Source organism: Phyllostomus hastatus, unplaced genomic scaffold, assembly GCF_019186645.2.
Source record: "Phyllostomus hastatus isolate PE091 unplaced genomic scaffold, TTU_PhHast_1.1 phas_scaffold_345, whole genome shotgun sequence".
In the NCBI taxonomy this organism is placed as follows: domain Eukaryota; kingdom Metazoa; phylum Chordata; class Mammalia; order Chiroptera; family Phyllostomidae; genus Phyllostomus; species Phyllostomus hastatus.
The window spans coordinates 13,532,000-13,551,212 of NW_025334024.1; the positions used below are offsets into that span (position 1 = coordinate 13,532,000).

The window sequence follows — 19,213 nt, forward strand, 5'->3', positions numbered from 1 at the left end:
CTTACTGATTTACTTATTCCTTCCTTACCCATTAGACTGATTTATTAAAAGTTACACTTATTAGGCCCTGGCCAGGTAGCTCACTTGGTTAGAGCATCATCCCGATGTGCCAATGTTATGGGTTAGATTCTCGGTCAGGGCACATACAAGAATCAGCCAATGAATGCATAGCCAAGTGGAACAACAAATCAATGTTTCTGACTCTCTGTCCCTTCTTCTCTATTTAAAAATAAATTTTTTACATCACACATATATTACGATTGTTTTACTGCTAATGCACCTTATGCCATAGAAACTACAAGATCCTACCATCTTCCTGAGCTCACAGATTCATCTGTAAGAACCAAAGTTATTTATCCAACAATCAGTTACCTGGCACCTATGTGTGCCATGCACAATGGCAAAGATCATCCCAGGAGCTGACAGGCTGGAGAAAGGGACAGATAATACAGACATGTGTATAATTTCAAATTTTGAGAATGACAGATGACATTCATGTTTTGAACCAAAATTGCAGTAATTCAAAAAAGAAGAGGCCAATATAAGCTAAGTCATGGAAGGTTTTCTGGTTATCTTTTGCTGAGTGGCAAATCACCCCCAAGCTTACAGGCACAAGACTACCATTTATTATGCTCATAGATTCTGTGGGTCAGGCATTTGGGGGAGCCCAGTGGGAATGGCTGACCTTTCCTTTACAATGGTAGAAACTGAGCACCAAAACACCTACACATGTTTTTTTCATGTACCCTGGGATTCCTTACATTACTGTGACTGGGTTTTATGCTAGAGCGCCCTTAGAGACAGCCAGGTAGAAGCTGTATTGCCTGTTAGGACCAAGCCCCAGAAGTCAACCAGTGTCACTTCCGCCACATTCTATTTAGGCCCAGCTTTACAGGCACGGGAACTGCACAGTTATACAGAGTCCCATGCTTAGAACGGCCCCCTGCTTGGTTTAATGCACTCCTGCCACCGTCTTGCAATTCTTCACTACATTTGAGAAAGAGGCCCCACATTTTTATTTTGAATGGGCCTTGCAAATTACATAGCCAGTCCTAATTCTCTTTGTTCAGGCAATCACAAAGGCCTACCCAAGAATATGTAAAAACCTTTGTGGGCAGCCCTGAGGGTTCTGTGAGGTTGGGGCCGGTCAATTGGTAGTAGCCACTCTTCCAGGTTGTATGTTTCCCCAGTTGCCCACTGGCCAGGCCTGCAAGTTAGCAATGTCGATTGATCCAGGGGTGGGATCTTTGGGGAGTAGCTGGGTGGGAAGGAGAGGGCTAGGAGGTTATCCAGGGTGTTGATGAGAAGGCAGTTCAGATGGTTCACCAAAGGGTACAGTCTGAGGAAAAATATCCAGAAAACCAGTAAGTTCTGCTAGAAGGAGAAAAAATGAAAAACGTCAGGCCCACAAGGTCCTAGTGATGTCAAAGAACACGTGTGACTGGAAGGAAGGCAGCAATGGGAGTGTGCAGGAGCCAGCTCACCCCAGCTAACGAGAGCCAACTGTTAAACTCTCAGGAATTCTTGTGAGCTGACTGTTAAACCACTGGTCACTTACAATGGGACATGGGGAGAGTACGGACACCGTGGAAACAAGGGACATTGGGCTTGATGTCTCAGAGATGGAGAGTTGTGTGGGATGTTAACGTTCCCCAGTTAAGGCCACGGAATGGCTGAAGAGGAGAGGAGGTGAGTGCTTTGGAATTAAGTGAGGCTCGTGTGTTCATCTTGTAGCTTCAATGCTGACGACAGCAGGGCTTGCAATGGAATGACGCACCCAAGTCTTCAGTGACATGAAGACATGAAGAGTCCAGGGGGACACTTCATGACATCATCAAAGCAGAGAAGAAACTGAATGAATAAGCCCTGTGACAAAGACTTCCCCCCAGTTCTTAGCTGGGCACAGGGCTACACTTCCCCGTTTCCTGTGCAGTTACCTGTGGTCACGTGACTATCTTCTGGCCAGCATGATGTGAGCAGAAGTGATGTTTGCAACTCGTGGGTCTCACTATCAAAGGAATGAGGGGAGCTGTTCCTGGTCCCCATTGTTTTCCTTCCTGTGGGCTGGAATGTAGACACAGAGATGAGGCATCGTAGACCTTGCTGAGGAGGGCAACACCTGTAGGGTGGCAGAACAACCTCGGAGGAGCCTGGGTTTCTGAGAACGTCACAGAGCAGAGCCACCAGCTCAGCCCCGACTTTTCCAAGAGACAAATAAACTTTCTATCCTGTTTGTTTAAGTTACTGTTGTAATGTTGGGTCTCTGGCCCATCCAGTCCATCCTATAATCTAACTACGACAAACCTCAAAGGAGCAGGGGACAACTCTGAATGTGGAAGTTAACGGACTGCTCCTGTGCGGGGCTCAGGAGTGAGCATTCTCCACTGGAGGGAGCTTCAAGGGAAGGGAGATCCTCAGGGAAGCAGCAGGTTAGGCCAGGAGGCAAAGTGGTTCAGGCACAAGCTGAAGCCACAAAAATTGATGTGCACATCAGGATATTTCTTCTGATGTCAAAAGCACACAGGAAGCAGCTTGAAGGGATCCTCGCTGGTCAAATTTGGGCAATTCTTAAGGATCAAAAAAGTTCATGGATTATTGAGGCAGTAGGGGCAACTTGAACATGGGTGTATTTTTTATGATAATATTATATCAATGCTAAGTTTCTGGACTGTGACCCTTGTAGTGTGGTTATTTGGGAGAACTTTATTCTCTGGAGATACACGTGGAAATATTTAAGGGGAAGAGTCATGTATCTAAAACCTAAAATCACATATTTCATCAAAAAAAGTTTATAATTATAGATAGAACAAATGTGGCAAAATGGTAATAGTCAGTGTATGAAGATAAAGATACAAAACAAAAGCAAATGAAACAAAAAAGGTGAGCTGGAATGGGAGGTTGTTTCTTCAGAAAGAGCGCTCCAGGGACTCAGAGGGAAGGTCTGAGAGAGTGAGGACTTGGCTACTTCCCAAACCACCCTGTGTCTGTTCACCAGGGGTCCAACAGCCGTAGTTGTCCGAGGCTCAAAATGGGGCTTTGCTGAATAAATATCTGTGGAAGGTCCTACGATGTGGCCCCATCCTCCCGACTCCGGGAAGAAAGGCTGGCAGACCTCACAGCAGCACTTTTTGGGGTGAGGGTTGAGGTCTTTCTGGGCAGATAGGCCTGGTGATCCCACCTTCCTGGGTTTCCTCCTTCCTCACTTCTTAATCCTCTGGCACTTTAGCTCAAAAACTTAGATTTCCCTGTGGCTCTGCCCAACGCCTTCTTCTCCTGTCTCACTCCCTCCCTTCTTAGGTGAAACCCTTCACTCTGAAGAAGTATCTCCAGCCCCCTCGCAGGCCACACACACACACACACACACACACACTCCAGATGCAGTCATTTGTCCAGTTGTAACTGGACACCTACACTTGGATGAATCACAGCCTCCTTCAATGTAACATGTCCAAAACGGAACTCTCCAATTTTCCCCGACCTGGTTCTCTTCAGTATTCCCACGTCAGTCAACAGTATGTCTTACTTCCCTATGTCCAATCCATCTTGTAAGTTCTTCCTTCAGATGGTAACCTAGACCTGTGCACTCTCCCCATCAACTGGGTCACCATCACCCCTCACCTGGACTGCTCCAGTAGCTTCCTAACTCATCTCTCGCCTCTGCTCCTGGCCCCCTGAAATCCATCCTTCTCACAGAAGCCAGAGTAATCTTTTAAAACATAAATCAGAGCTAGCACTCTCTTGACTGGAAATTCTTCTTTTGGGATAAAAATGCAGTCTTCGCCATGGATATCCTGCAGCAGGGGTGTCAAACTCATTTTCACTGGGGGGCCACATCAGCCTCATGGTTACCTTTGAAGGGCTGAATGTAATTTCAACTCCTTAACAATTAAAGAGTAGTTACATTTATACAGTCCTAAAATTATTTTGGCCCTTTGAAGGCAACCACAAGGCGATGTGGCCCCCAGTGAAAATGAGTTTGACACCCCTGACCAACACCATCTGCCTACTCTAACTCTCAGGCTCATTTCACCCCCACTCACTCTGCCCCCCCACCCCAACCTTCTTGTCCGGCTCTCTGCATTACTTGGCTTCACTTTCTGGAACATTCTCTTAGCTATCCCTAAGACTTCCTCCTTTTCTTTCGGGAATGAACTCCAATGTCCCTTTCCTAGATCTAGATAAAGAAACCTTCCCTCCCCCTTCAGTTTTAGGCATTGTCTTGTGTATTGCCAGTTCTCTCTTCCCCTGCCCCCAAGACCAGAAGCATCACACAGGTAGAGTTTACACTGTATTTCCAGTGTCTGCTAGGCTCAGTGGTCACAGATGTTTGGTGAAAGAATTAATTTACAGATGACAATTTTACGTGTGTTAAATAACCTCAGTTGGGACCCCACTGGTGTAGCTCAGTGGCCTGAGCGTGGGCCTGCAAACCAAAGGGTCCCTGGTTTGTTTCCTAGTTGGGACACATGCCTGGGTTGCAGGTCCCCAGGGGTGGGCGCAAGAGAGGCAACCACGCATTGATGTTTCTCTCCCTCTTTCTCCTTCCCTTCTCCTCTCTCTTAAAATAAAACAAAACTTCCAAAAATAAATAAATATCCTTAGTTGGCAGAATAAAAAGCTGTCAATTCTGTTGTGGTTCATCATTTTTAAAACATTCATCAGGGACTGTTGTAATACATGAACTAACTCACCCTCCCACCCCCCACAGTTGTTCCAAGGACAGAGGGGGAGAGAGAGAGGGAGAGGTACAGTGATGGATGGTTGGCTGGGTGGGTGGCCCAGAGGACGCTTGCGTGAGCGAGTGGATGGACACACTCTGGAAAAGTAAACCCAAGGTGCAGAGACTATGCGCGCTTCCCTAGGCCGCTCACCTGGCGGGGTCCCGGAGGGGATACTTCAGGGCAGAAGCGCGCGCGGTGGGAGGCGGGCGTCGGCTCCCCCCGGGCGTCCCGCAGAGACCCCCTCAGGTTCCCACCCGACACTCACTCACTTCCGCGGGCCGCGGCCCGCACAGCTGCGCCTCCTACCGGCGCGCGCGCTCAGGTGGACGCGCCCCAGGCCCTGTGCGCCGCCCGTGCGTGTGCGTGCAGGTGAGCGTCCCGCCCCGCCCCGCCCCGCCCCGCCGCACTCGGCCCCGGGCTTGGCCACCTGCCTGGGAAACTTGTGGTGACTGTTGCCCTCGGGTCGCTCCGGGGCGGGGACGCGGCATCGAGCCATGGGAGATACGTCGGGGACTCGCGAACCCCGGACCCGGCCGAGAGAGCGGGACCCAGACCGGCAGTCCCGTCCGAACGGAGACCGCCACCCCGAGCGACAGCGGGACCGAGCCGGGGACCGGCGCAGGGAGAGAAGCGGGGGCGAGCGGAGAGATGGGGACCGGGACCGGGACAGGGGGCGGGGCCGAGACCCCCGCCAGGACAGACACGGTGTCCGGGCCCATCGTCCCGATGAACAAAGAGTTTGGGAAAAATCCCGCCAAAGCCGCACGCGGGACGGACCCCGGGGGCCCACCTGGGACGCAGCCCCGCCCCCCTGGCCGGCGCCTTGGGAAACCCTGGAGTCACCCCCCCACAGGAAGGAGGGCGCCAAGCTCCGTGGACCAGAAAGGTGAGGTGAGGCTGCGTGTGTAGGGGGCGGGAGTGGCGGGGTAGGGGGCGGCGACCTCGGCGCCGGGTCCCTGGCCAGCCTGCGCTGCTCTGGCGCCCTCCGGCCACTTACAGGAAGTCGGGTTAGAGGAAGACAGTGCCATTCCATTGCCCTCTTTGAGGTGACTTGGGAGGGAGGGAAACCTTAGGGTGCCCCACTTCTTGACCTGAACCCGATTCAGCACGTAGAAACCACCCCTGGTAGCGGTGGCAGAGCCGGGGGATCAGGTTAGGAGATAGGGAAGACTTCAGGACGACCGGGAAAGGTGGGAAGGAGATTAGGTAGTTGGGAATAACTCGAGGCCCCTCCCTCATCCCCCACCACGTGGTCACAGGACTGTTTGCAGGGTGTCCAACACTCAGCCTTGGGGCCGCATGTGGCCCAGGATGGCTACGAATGAAGCCCAACACAAAATCATAAATTTTCTTAAAACACTATGAGTTTTTTTTGTGATTACGTGTTACAATGTATTTAATGTGTGTGGCCCAAAGACGCCAAAAGGTTGGACACCCCTGGAGCCTTAGCGTTCCAGACCTTCCTGTGTTCCAGAACAAGCCTTCCTCAAATTCCCTATTTCTTGGAGCCCGGGGCCTAATGAAGTCAGCCCAATAATCAGGTTAATAGTTTCAGGTGTAACCGCTTCTAGGGGTATATGTATTTCAAAAACAAACAGCTGGGAGAAGCTACACTTTTAACCAAAGAACTAAATCTACCAAAAACTGAACATTAAGGGTCTTGCTGGACAGCCTCCTTCAGATCCCATGATGATTTCAGAACCCAGCCACCCCCTTCCTTTCTGTCTGAGCAAACGTTGCCTTCTCTGCCTGGTGGAACACTGAGTTCCCATGAAGCCTTGTGAGTTGAAAGCACTGTGATGTTCTGGGAGACTCTGTGAGCTGGGAGAGGGTGCAGATGGAAAGCAGGACGGGAGGTGGACCTAGACTCCAGCGAACTTCCCATCCAAGTCCACAAATACTACTGAATTCCCAGGTTGTGTGCCGGTCCAACAAGGGGGCAGGACCTGGAGTGATGACTTCCTCCTGGTTTTTGACGCCTGCCCACATCTGCAAGAAGGAGTTAGGTTCCTCTTTGCTGTTGGACTTGAGAATTTAGGCCCTGTCTCTCTCCCTGTTGTGTCCACACAGCTCGAAAGCTGCTATCCTGAGTTTATATTACATTATCTAAAACCAGCTAGCCTAACTCTGACAAAAGGCGTGCCCAGATAGAGTCACAGGGACTGTTGTTTGCTGATTAAAGCTATGTTGCATTGCAACTGTGTGACCTGGGAAGATACAGAGCTACATTTTATCTTGCCTTACAAATTCGTGTCCTGGTCCCCAGCCCAGGCATCAGAGTCTTGTGAAGGCAAACTGGTTTCAAAGTGACCTGGTCCATGCTGAACAGAGAAGCTCACGATGGCAGGACCCCTGGCTTCCTGGTCAGATGGCACCTCCAGGCTGACGAACCAGCATTGAAGCCAGTGCTCAGAATTACAGGGATAAGTAAACTGAGTTGGGCCAAGTGTTTGGGTGCCCTCTGGGGTCACTAAATCGGAGAATTCCCAGGAGTATGGAATACTATAGCAAATTTTGTTTCTGTTGTGTGCGTTGTTTGAGTTCTGGACCCAGCACGAGGTGTCCAGGTTCTCACACTGAACAAGCTATTGAGATGGAGGCCCCCTAATGGCCACACATGTTTTTAGTTACAGTGAGCCCACTGCAGGGAGATACCTGCCCTCGAACCCCAGGCCTGGACGAGAGGAAGTGGAATACTACCAGTCGGAGGCCGAAGGGCTCCTGGAATGCCACAAATGCAGATACTTGTGCACGGGGAGAGGTGAGCCACTTTGGGGGCAGTTTGGCCATTCATTGTCGCTGGTGGTTCTGGAAGGGATCTGAACTGCTGGAGCGACAGTTCAAGCAGACTCAGGTTCCTAGCATTTTTGTTTCCATGCCTGCATGCAGTTCTTGTTTTCTCAAAAAAAAAAAAAAACCCCACGAAGGCAGAAATGGCTGAAAGGTACAGTTAGATGTCCCGTGCTTCTCATCAATGGTTCCCCAGGGTCTGGGGAGGCGAGCAGCCATGGGTGCAGTTAAGCGCCAGGTGAATTTCAAGGGTCGGCAGGTAGAGCCGGCTATGAGCTGCCTGCTGTCGGGAGCTGAATTAGAGAGGGAAGTCACCTGGAGGGAGCAGCTGGGTTGCAGTTCACGACAAGAGATCTAGTGCTTGAACGTTCCATCATGGCTTTTAAACTTTGTTGCTCCCACAGTAAGAAATGTATTTTACATTCAGACCAAGTTCACACACACACACACGTCATGAAATAATACTTAGCCTGTTACATACCAAGCACATGGATAATTCTATTCTGCTTCATTAAAAACAAACAAAACCCAAAAACCATGCTTATTAACACCCAGAATGTGAAAAACACTTAAATAACATCCTGTGCCGGCTTTAAATGTGGTTTCCCAGAGTTCCCTGCTAGTACTAGCCTCGGCCTTGCCAGCTATGAGGAAAATCTGGTTTGTCAGGGTGATCCCTTCTGGCCCACGTGATTGGGTGAGAAGTTTTCCTAGGTTGCGTATGAGAGAGAGGGATTACTTTCTCAGCCTAAGGGAGAGACATCATGGAACTTATACCTGAAAGTGTGTTTAGGATGATTACAATGATATACATGATTAGAGGATTATATGCATGTTCACTGAAGAGCTCTGGGCGATCCTGGAACAAGAATCCTCGCTGTACTTGACACGCCGGCGCGGCCTCATTGCTTTTAACTGCTCTCAACAACTCCTGGGCTCAGCGAGGTGCAGTGAGTTGCACACGGTCACACAGCGTGAAGTGGAAGAGCTGGAATTGAAATTTAGAGCCTGACTCTGAGGCCTGAAATGGTTTACTGTCTTTACTTTTTTTTTCTTTATTTTTATTTTTGACACTATCACTGATGCCCCCATTCCCCCTCTCTGCCTGCCACCCAGCCCCGTCCCTGCTTCCCTGCGGCCATTACCACACTGCTGTGAGTTATGCATGGATGTTCTTTGGCTAATCCTCTCTTGTTTCCTTGGTGATATAAACAACAGGAATAAGCCAGGCTGGTTAATAGGTTTCTCTACGGAGGTATGTTTTCTTCTGTGGTTGATTTACCAAGAGAGGGCAGAGTTTGAGGCTCCTGGCAAAAACACACCTTGATTTACCTTTGATTGCTTGTGGCTGTTTGGCTTTGGGCCTAGAGGTCAGGTTTCTGAGTCGGGATAGTGACAGAATGGCTCAGCAGCCAGAAGCTGACCAGTGAGGGCTCGTAAAGATCTCTGGACACACGGAGACCCATGTAAGTGTACAGTACAGTGTCGTGCTGAGAGGAGCAGCCACTGAACACCAGGAACTGTTCTCAAGCAGGAAGCGCATGCCTGGGTAAAGGTAACCCGTCCCAGCGTGTACCTTTTATGGTTTCTTTTCCTTATCAGTGAAATCATGTCCTCCTCCAGCAAACTGGCAAAGGTGGGAGGCAGCTGTGGCTCTCTCCAGCTTCCAGGGGAGACCCTGAAGTTGGGGCTACGAGTCACCCTAACTTCGGATGGTCAGTGGATATCAGATCACCAGGAATCCTGTCTCTGTGTAGGTTGGGCTGGTTCATTATTTGGAGAGGCCAGTGAGGAGTTACATGTCCCCTGGGAAAAAAGTACATTTCCTGTTCCCCTCTTGGCCCCCCAGTTTGCATTTGGAGCAGCTTCTCCTTTCCCTTTTGTTCATCCCCTCTCCTCCCTTAGTGCTCAAATCATCATGGAGAAGCTCACTGGAGACCTAGGCCAATGCAACACACAAGGAAGCTGTAAAAAATAACTAACTAAACAAACAAACAGGCCATGATGATGTATATATTCAGTTTATAGCCTTACTTGCAAAGCATCTTTAAAAGTTTAATTTCATTCCCTGACTGTGGTTCACTGGATTGAGTGCCAGCCTGCAAACCAAAGGGTTGCTGGTTCGATTCCCAGTTAGGGCACAGGCCTGGGTTGTGGGCCAGGTGCCCAAGTAGGGGGCATGTGAGAGACAGCTGATCAATCTCAAACATTGATATTTCTCTCCCTCTCTTTCTCTGTCCCTTCCCCTCGCTCTAAAAAGAAAATTAATAAAATCTTTTTTAAAAAAAATAATAAACCTTAAAAAAAGTTTAGTTTCATTTTCTACCAAGAAAGTTGTAATTCCTGGAGCCAGTGGTGCTTGCCTCTCAGAGCCTGGAGACTTAGGCTTTGAGATGGTTTCCCACAGCCAGTGGCATTGACTTGTGGTCACACCAGAAAGATTCAAGGGGGACGGTTGTGGACTTTATTCCCCCAATTAACATTTTCGATCCCCACTTTTAGGTACTTATTTAATACCCTAACCCATTACTTATCTGGACTGAGTTCATGCCAAGATTGCAAACCACATTTGACTTTAACGGTGTTAACTCATGAACAGATCTGAAAGACTCAGCCCAGGTCAGAAGAAAGAGTGACCACAACGAACTACTGCTTCTAGGGAGAGAGAGGGGGCTTATCCCGGAGCCAGACTCCTTCAGGGGGCAAGGAAGTCCTGGAGAGTCTCTGAGCCTTTGTTTTTACAAACAGGTGCCCCAGCCATCCCTCCCAGCCCCGGCGATTCTCTCCTGGCTCTGCTAAGCCTAAAACAGGAACAAGGGCTGTGGGAGCGCTCGTCCTCCCCACACTCCATGAAGAAATGTGTGGCAGATATTTGCTCCCATTAGCAAAACCCTGAGAAAACCTAAATGTCCTTTACTGGAATTATTTAAAATCATTGTGACATTCTTTACATCCCTTAACATTATTAGGTAGATTTGTTTTTGCTGAGATTGAAAAAATGTTCACACTATACTCTTGAGTGGAAATATAGGTTATATAAACAGTAGATAGAATAGGACCCCGTTCTTACCTAAACAAGCAAATTAACAATGGCAAAAATTATGCATTTTTGACAGAAAAGTCCAGGAAAAAAACCCTGTTTTTAAAAAATTACTGATTGAAAGTTAGGTAATTTTTTACATTATATATTTTTGTTTTATCAACATTTTTTGTAGGCATATACTGCTTTTATAATTAAATAAAACAATACTGCTATTTGTATTTTAGAGGAACATTTTGGAATGTGAGGATAATGTTTGAACCCTAGCCAGTGTGACTCAGAGAGCTGTCCTGTAAACCTAAAGGTCACTGGTTCGATTCCCAGTCAGGGCATAAGCCTAGGCTATGAGGTCGGTCCCCAGTCGGAGTGCATATGAGAGGCAACCTATCAGTGTCTCTCACATCGATGTTCCTCTCCCTCTCTTCCCCACCTCCCCTCTCTCTAAAGATCAATAAACATGTTCTTGGGTGAGGATAAAAAACATAATAATAAAAGAGTAGTAGTCAAGAGTTTATCATTTCAGTTAGAGGATGTGTAGATGTAACACAGCCTCACATGTAAACCCAATGGCCCCGGGCACAAAACTGGTTCTCGAACAGCTGGGGAGACGCTGACAGCCGGACCTCAGAGTCCGCGGACCCACTGGGACCCTTGCAGCACGCACGGCTCCCAGCTCAGAAGCACCCAGCTTTATAGGACGCTGAGAAAAAGAAGTCGCACGCTGAAGAGTTCGGAACTGTATGATTCCATTTACCTGGAATTCTAGAAAAGGCAACCCTAGTCCCAGTTGCAGAAAGCACATCGGTGGTTGCCTGAGGAGGAAGGTGAGGGATGGACCGGTGAGGGATGGACCGCAGAGGTCCCCTTTCTAGAGGACGTTCGGGCAGATGAAATGGTCTGCGGTTTGATGGTGATTACGAGGTTGATTTCATGCCAAAACAAACTGCGTAAGGTGGATCGTTTTGTTGAGTACGAGCTGTAGCTCAGTAAAGCTGATTTTAGGGAAAGCAACCAGCTTTGGTGAAAGAGCTGCAGCTCTTTGCTTGTTCACGATAAGGATGCCAGCCAGGGGCGCTGAAAGAATCTGGCTCCGAGAAAACACTGTGGCACAGATGTGCCCTTGAGGAAAGCAAGGTCACAGTCTAAAACATACTCTCTGAGTGAAAGTGTGAGGACAGCAAAACCAGTTATTTTCTTTAATTCCACGAGTCTGTGGGTTTAACTAACTTAATTACTCCTATTTCTAATACATGTGAACCATGGTTAGCATTTTGATGTACGTCTTCCATACTTTAACTTCATTATATTTTTTATGTTCTGTATTATGATTTCCTTCAAACTTGGAGACACCTCTTTCAAACTGAAGATAGTTACAACACAGATCTAAAGAGGAGATAACTATTTTTTAGTCTTTCTCTCAGGGAAGGGCTGGGGCAAAGAAAGTTCTTGCCTTCCATAGAGCAGCCTTTCTTCCTACTCGCTGGCCTGCTTTCTCCCACCATCGTCCTGCACCCCACCCGGGGCAGGCGGCTTTGCTCTTCTTGAGAGTTACTCTCTTCAGTCCAGAGTCTCTCTGGCCTCATCTCTGGACACCACAGTTCCCTGCTACCACCTAATGCAGCTTTGGCCGTTCGGGCCTCCCAGGGGCAGGGTGAAGAGCCAGCTGTGGTGTGAGCCGCCACAGGGAAGATAGCCTCAAGGTGGGCGTCTCCGAGTGCCAAGTCGCATCTCTCAAAATGGTAATACGCCCTTCTTTTGCAGCCTGCTGCCAAATGATGGAGGTTCTCCTGAACTTGCTGATCCTGGCCTGCAGCTCTGTATCTTACAATTCCACGGGGGGCTACACGGGCATCACCAGCCTGGGGGGCATTTACTATTACCAGTACGGAGGGGCTTACAGTGGTTTCGATGGTGCTGACGGGGAGAAAGCACAGCGGCTGGACGTCCAGTTCTACCAGCTAAAGCTGCCCACGGTCACGGCGGCAATGGCCTACAGTGGAGCCCTCATGGCCTTCTCCTGCCTCCTGGTCGCCGTGGGCGTCCTGCGGGTGCCGTGGCATTGCCCGCTGTGGCTGCTGGTGGAAGGCTTGCTGGACGTGCTCATCGCAGGGGCGTACGTGCCGGCTCTGTACTTTTACTTCCACTCGCTCTCCGCCGCCTACGCCTCTCCCGTGTGTAAGGAGAGGGAGGCGCTGTACCAGAGCAAGGGCTACCGCGGCTTCAACTGCGCCTTCCACGGGGGAGATATAGGAGCTGGCATCTTTGCTGCCCTGGGCATCGGGGTCTTTGCCCTGGGGGCCGTGCTGGCCATCAGAGGTTACCGAAAGGTCAGGAAGCTCAAAGAGAAGCCTGCAGAAATGTTAACGTTTTAGACTTTTTAAAGCCTTCCGCCAAATATAAGTGATGTTGCCAGATATAAGTGATGTCAGTTACTCTGAATCATGGTCTTTCTTGGGACAGGCTGTGGAACTTGCCAGGCCTGAAATGTAACGGGGCAGCCCTGGTATCTCTGGTGCAGCTCCAGGTTACACGGACTGTTACTCTCTTACGTAATACGCCTGGTTCTGGAGTCCTCTGTTGGTGAGGGACTAATCAAAACTATTTTTAAAACAAAAACTGGAGCCCAAGACTCACAAGGTAAAGGCAAAGTGTATTTCTTGATTAAAGAAAGGGAGACAACCAAGTGAATTTAAAGAACATTATCTTCGAAGTTCATGAAAAGCCACACAGACATGAAACATTTCAGCCTGAACTTTTCTAACATATCTGTCTTAGGTGGAATTTTTCCCACTGAACTCTGTGGTCCTTCGCTTCCTTCATGCTTTGGGCAGAGGGGGTGGGTATGCTGGGGAGAGTACGCCTGTAAAATTTAGGTTGGAGGTAGGCGTGGGCTGAGGAAACAGGAATCAGATTAATTCACTGGCTTGCAAAGAAGCTGTTCTAACAAGCCCCTTACCATGGCCTTGAAAGCTCAATAAGTGTTTTGTACCTCTTATAAATGTACCATTGTACAAAGAATAACACCCGACATCTGGAATTCAGGATCCAACCAGAATAAAAGAATATAAACTCTTTCTCAACAGAAGAATGCTACTTTTGGCCAGACAACTTTGTGGGTTCTTATTACATGCTAAATTATGACTTATACTGCATTACAGTATATTCTCGGCACAAGTGTGTTCTTTGCTTTATGAGAATCTAATAAAAATCCAAAGAAAATTTTAATTTAGAGGTGATGGTTTTCTTTACATTTATAATATCCCTTAATACAGACAACATCACATTTAAAAATGAGTTCTATTTGGGTTTAAAAAAGGAAATAAGTGTGTGTGTGTGTATATATGTGTGTATATATATGCTTGTATATGAATAGAAAATTTCTTGAATACATATGAAAACATTAATAGTTACTTCTGGAGAGAAGGAGATTTAAATTTTTTCATTTAACACATGGCTGCCTATGTATTAGTATTATTTTAGATTAAAAAATAAAATAATTTGACCTCCTCTCCCTGGTTTTTCACATATGCAGTGCAAAGGCAGAAGTAGATGTATAATTGAGCAGAGTATTAAGTGGTCGGCCACAAAAGCAGCATCGCTGAGAAAGACGCCATTTACAGCAGAAATCTCGCGTCTCTTTCAGGCTCCACATCCCTCTGCAGACCCCCCTGCTCCCTCCCTCGAGACCTGTTCTGTCTCACCGTAGAAAGAAACTGCTCACTCTGGCCAGCCTCTTTCTTTCCTTTGATGTCTGTGACTCCTGCACTAACGGCATGCTTGAGAATACCTGGGCCGGACTGGTACTGGTAGCTGAGCCGGGTCAGGCCGGCTGGTACTGTGACGTTGTTCAGTGGCCATATTCCTTCCACAGACCCAGTAGCACCGGACCCGGCAACAGACCGTTATTCCTCTCAGTTGTCCCAGTCAGAGGGTCGGTGGACAAGACCTAGGTTTATTCCATTTCAGCCTAGCAGATATTTGCCGCATGGGTTATGACTGCACCATTTTAACAGAATCGGTCCCAGAAGGCAGCGTTCAGGTTTCCACATCTTGTCGTGGGACGGTCTTCCTGTTTCTCCACAGCGGGTGAGACAGTAACGTGTGCACAGAAGGAACACCAAGGCAGAGAGAGTTGTTGGGTAGGGGAGTTCACCGCCCCCTCCAGGAATTAGAATGATGTCTGGGTCAGTTCGCTCACAAGCGGCCAGTAGCTTCAGTGCCTGGGTGGAGAATGCACAGCTCCCATCTGCTATTCTTTTCAGAGTTAAATAAGAGGAATGTAGCTTCTCCACTGTCAGAGCCCTTGACTGCTGTGTCCCACGGACCTCCTAGGAATTCGTGTGGGCTCACAGGAGATAGGATCTGCAAGCCCAGCAGCTGTTGCCCAAGTATGGTAGAGATACTGGTTTTTAGCCACCCCGTTCATAAACGTCGTGGTATACCTAGTATATTAGAGGGTTTTCCTGATTTCTGAGGAGCTGTGCTTTCCGCAAATTCGTCCTGTTCCTAAGTCTCCCACTAAGACCCTTACCCTTCCATTTTATAAACGTTATTGTGTAGCATCACCACCCACTTGTATAGTGTTTTGTGATTTTCCAGGTATTTTCATGTTCTTGCTTTTATTTGGGCCTTGCCGTAGTCCTGTGGGATAAGACAGGCAGGCATTTTCTTTATTTGACAGACGAAGTGTCTGAGGCAGTGGCTTGGGCCAAGATCACAGGCAGTAAAAGCAGGGACGTGAACCTGGCGTGGAAACGCCATGCTTTTCTCTTAGTTCAGTCTCTGAACCCTGAGAGATGGCGGGAGACCATCTCCCAGTACGCCTTGAAGACCCTGGGGCCTCTCTCAGTTACAAACGAGAGCTGACCTTGGATGAGAAGACATTCACCTCCTTTCACCTATTGGCTCCCAATGCCTCCTGACACTTGTAGGTTCCTTAAATGTGTAAGAAGAACCCCTGAGGAGACAGCTTTGGTGTCTGGAAGTAGGGTCCTGACTGGACTGGTACATCCACACAGTGGGGCTGCACGGACGCCACACAGCAAACAATGTGGACACTGCAGGAGCTGATCTGAAAACCCCTCTGGGAAGAATAAGTGGGGGAAAAAACAAGATTGTAAAATAATGTATGGGGGATAGGCTTCCTTGTGCAAAAAGCCAGGAAAGGGGGAGTGAAAGGCAGGTTTGAGGGTGCTTCTCCTTGCATACGGGAACACTGTAAGTTCTATTATGAAATTGTGAAAGAGGCTGGGGGTAGAAAACAGGGTGGACAGGGGCGTGAGTGATTTTTTCTCAGTTCATACTTTTACGTCATTTAAAAAAAACTTTAAAATGTGAAATACAGATTCATGTTGCAAAAAATTATACAGAGACCCTGTGCACCCTAAACTCAATTCTCTCTGTCGCACGTAACTACAGTACAATTTCACACCAGGAAACAGTCTGCAGAGCTGTCACCGGCTTCACTTTCACTCACGTCTGCACGTGTAGTTCCGTGCAGTTTCATCACATGTAGGGTCACGTGACCACCATCATAACCAAGTATGGAACTCTTCCATCATCAGGCATCGTTTGTGCCCTCTTCAGTCACACGTACCTCCTCCCCCTCCCTCACCCCCCAGGATCCACGGTCTGTTGTTCTCCATCTCTACTGTTTTGTCATTTCGAGACAGGCACATAAATGGAGTCATACAGTATGTGACCTTTGAGACTGGCTTTTCCCCCCACTCATCACAATTACCTTGAGACCCGTCCAAGCTGCCTGTATGAACAGTTTGTTTCTTTATATTGTTGACTTGAATATCCCTTGGTATGGATGTACTGGACTGTTGAACCATCGCCCACTGAGGGGCGTTTTGATTGTTTCTGATATTTGGCTATTACAAATAAAGCTACGGTGAACATTCGTGCACATGTTTTTGCGTAGACCTAAGTTTCCATTTCCTTATGGTAAGAGTTCAGGAATATAGTTGTAGGGTCACATGGTAAGTGTATGCTTAGTTTAAAAAAAAACAAAAAACAACCTGCCAAAAAGCCCGGACCAGGTAGCTCAGTTGGTTAGAGCATCATCCTGATACGTCAAGGTTGTGGGGTGGTTCTCTGGCCAGAGCACATACAGGAGTCAACCAATGAATGCATAAATAAGTGGAGCAACAAATCAATGTTTCTCTCTCTCTCTCCCTCTCTCTTCCTCTAAAATCAATCAATAAAAAATTTTAAAAACTGCCAAAACATTTTTCAGAGTGACATATTGATTTTTGAATCGTATGACTTTTGAAGAACAAACCAAGGATGTTAATGTCGAATCTGACCACATTCTTAAAATCAGGCCAGCTGTGCTTCTCTAGCCTGACCTTCGAAGTTTTCCAGGGTGAGTGACACTAGTGCTAAACCCCAAATCTCTCTCCTCCTAGGTGTGGTACAGATAGTGGAGGTGATTTTGAATGGGATGGTTCTCATGTGTATCGTGGCTTCCTACTTTGTCCTTGCTGGATTCAGTGCCAGCTTTACCACTGGTGGCGGCTTTGGGAACAACTATTACTCACCCTTTGAGGGCACCGAGCTGGAGCAGGTTCGGCAGCTGGACCAGCAGTACACAGTCCTCCGGGCACCCCTGATATATGGCGGCGTGGCTGTTTCTCTGGGGCTGGGTGTCCTCACCATGGGTGTTTTACTCCAAGGAGCCAAGAGTCCAACCAAACTGCCAAGGAAGTGGCTTCTCCTGGAGGCCACCTTCAGCCTCCTGGCAGCAGTGGGCTATTGCATAGGCATCGGCATTTACCTCCACGCAGCCTTGCGGATCAACGCTACAAACACTTGCAAAATGAGAGAGAGGCTCTATGCTCGCAAAGGTCTCACCTGGATGAACTGCCAGCTGGCAGGCACTGATGGAGCAGCAGCTACCTTTGCTTGTCTTCTGGTGATAATGTATGGAGCCAGCGTGGTGCTGGCTCTGCGGAGCTACCGAGAACAGAAGCACTACGAAGACAGCCAAGAACAGCACAGGAATCATGGTGAGGCACCGGAGTATCTGTGGTCTGAAATACTCTGAAATCTCCTGGAACCTAAGTGTCAACCCACCCTCCTTGTTTCTCAGAAAGATGATGGGCCTTTTAAAAATTGCACATTTGACAACATGTTACATATACTTGATTTTGTAAATGCTCTTTGGTACCAATGCAAAACTAGGTGGTGGTCTCATTTTTCTATCAATAAGCTTTTCGAGCTCGAAGCTTGAAAAAAAATCTTCACCTTTGCTACAAAGAACCAAAGTTTGGGTATGCCATTATGGCATGGCTCCCATGCCAAAGGCCAGGTAGTGGTGATGATGGCTAAGTAGCCACAGACATTCTGAAAGTTGAAAACTACACACCAGGCCCAGCATTACAACAGAAATATCTCCCCTGTCTCAACTATTTAAAGTCACCAAAAGAAACATGCCATTTCCCCTCAGACCCAGTCGCAGGGGGATGACTTTTGGAGCGGTTGTGTGATTACATTCTAAAGGAGTAATTACATTCTGACCCTCTTCTAGAGGGAAAACTGTTCTGCCCGCAGGGGCACCATGTTGCCTAAGATCCCAAGGAGCCTCCTTCCATCAGAGATGGGAGGCTGGATTTCTGCTAGGTAAGAGATATTTTCAGTGTGCATGTTCTTCCAGATTCCTGCATTAGGGCTGAGAGAAAATGTTTTGTTTTGCCAGCATTCCAAGTTAGTTTCTTTTTTGTGCAAGTCATTCAGTTTTCCTGAAACAATGTTTCTTAAATATGAGGCTCCCCAATAGTGTGATAAATAAAAGTCATAAACTTCTTAAATGTGTTATTCAAGTACTTCAAAGGTAAAGCAGTTAATTTTACTAGACTGTAAAGGCTTACAGAAGGCTTCTTCTTGCTGCATCCCCCAGCAGTGCTCTATAGCAGACCTTCAAAGGCAGATTGTACTATCTCATGACTCTGAATTGTTCTTATAATGTAACAGGTCGTTTATTTTTTGAATCTCAAAAAATAAAGTTCTTTCAATAATTTTAACCTGAAGTTTTATAGCTGTTCTTATACTTTGCAACCAGTCTCAGATTTTTAAAATATATTTTATTAATTTTAGAGAGAGGGGAAAGGAGGAAGAAAAGGGAAACATCAATGTGTGGTTACCTCTTGCACGCCCCCTACTGGGAACCTCGCCCACAACCCAGGCATCCGCCCTGACTGGGAACTGAATCGGCGACCCTTCGGGTCTTTCACAGGCTGGCACTCAGTCCACTGAGCCACACCAGCCAGCCTGGGCTAGTCTCAAATTTTCAGTTCATGTCCGATGCAACTACAAATATACACATTACATAAAGAATAGGGTTGTTTTCTAATTTTCCTAATTTTTCAGTAGCATTTTTATATCACTTTATGTTCTTCTTATAAACAAGATTAAACTATTAATAAATTCAAACCAAATTTTTAGAAATTCCTAAGGACATCAGTTTTGACATAAATCTCACATTCTCTAATCTACACAGTAAGAAATCAGCAAACGTAATCCAGTTTCAACATTTGCCAAAGTGACTGTTAGAAAACTAAGTCGACATCATTTCCTCTAACGTGTTCGCCGTTTTTACCACCCGCATGTTTGCTGACTCTTCTCCCTCCCCCACCCCTCTCTGCCCTGTAAGTGTGCC

The 19,213-nt window shown here is 47.6% G+C and overlaps 1 protein-coding gene across 2 annotated transcripts; it reads left to right on the forward strand.

The window, feature by feature from the left end:
- Window positions 1–5,111: 5,111 nt before the first annotated feature.
- On the forward strand, window positions 5,112–18,578 carry MARVELD3 (MARVEL domain containing 3). Of its 2 annotated transcripts, none has more exons than XM_045819215.1 (3): window positions 5,112–5,607; window positions 7,349–7,482; window positions 16,965–18,578. In XM_045819215.1, the coding sequence occupies exons 1-3, from the start codon at window positions 5,216–5,218 to the stop codon at window positions 17,600–17,602; spliced, it is 1,164 nt and encodes a 387-aa protein (XP_045675171.1). In that variant the 5' UTR covers window positions 5,112–5,215; the 3' UTR covers window positions 17,603–18,578. The 2 variants fall into 2 exon arrangements, with proteins under 2 accessions (XP_045675171.1, XP_045675172.1); XM_045819216.1 differs by lacking the exon at window positions 16,965–18,578 and adding an exon at window positions 12,313–13,780.
- Window positions 18,579–19,213: the final 635 nt, after the last annotated feature.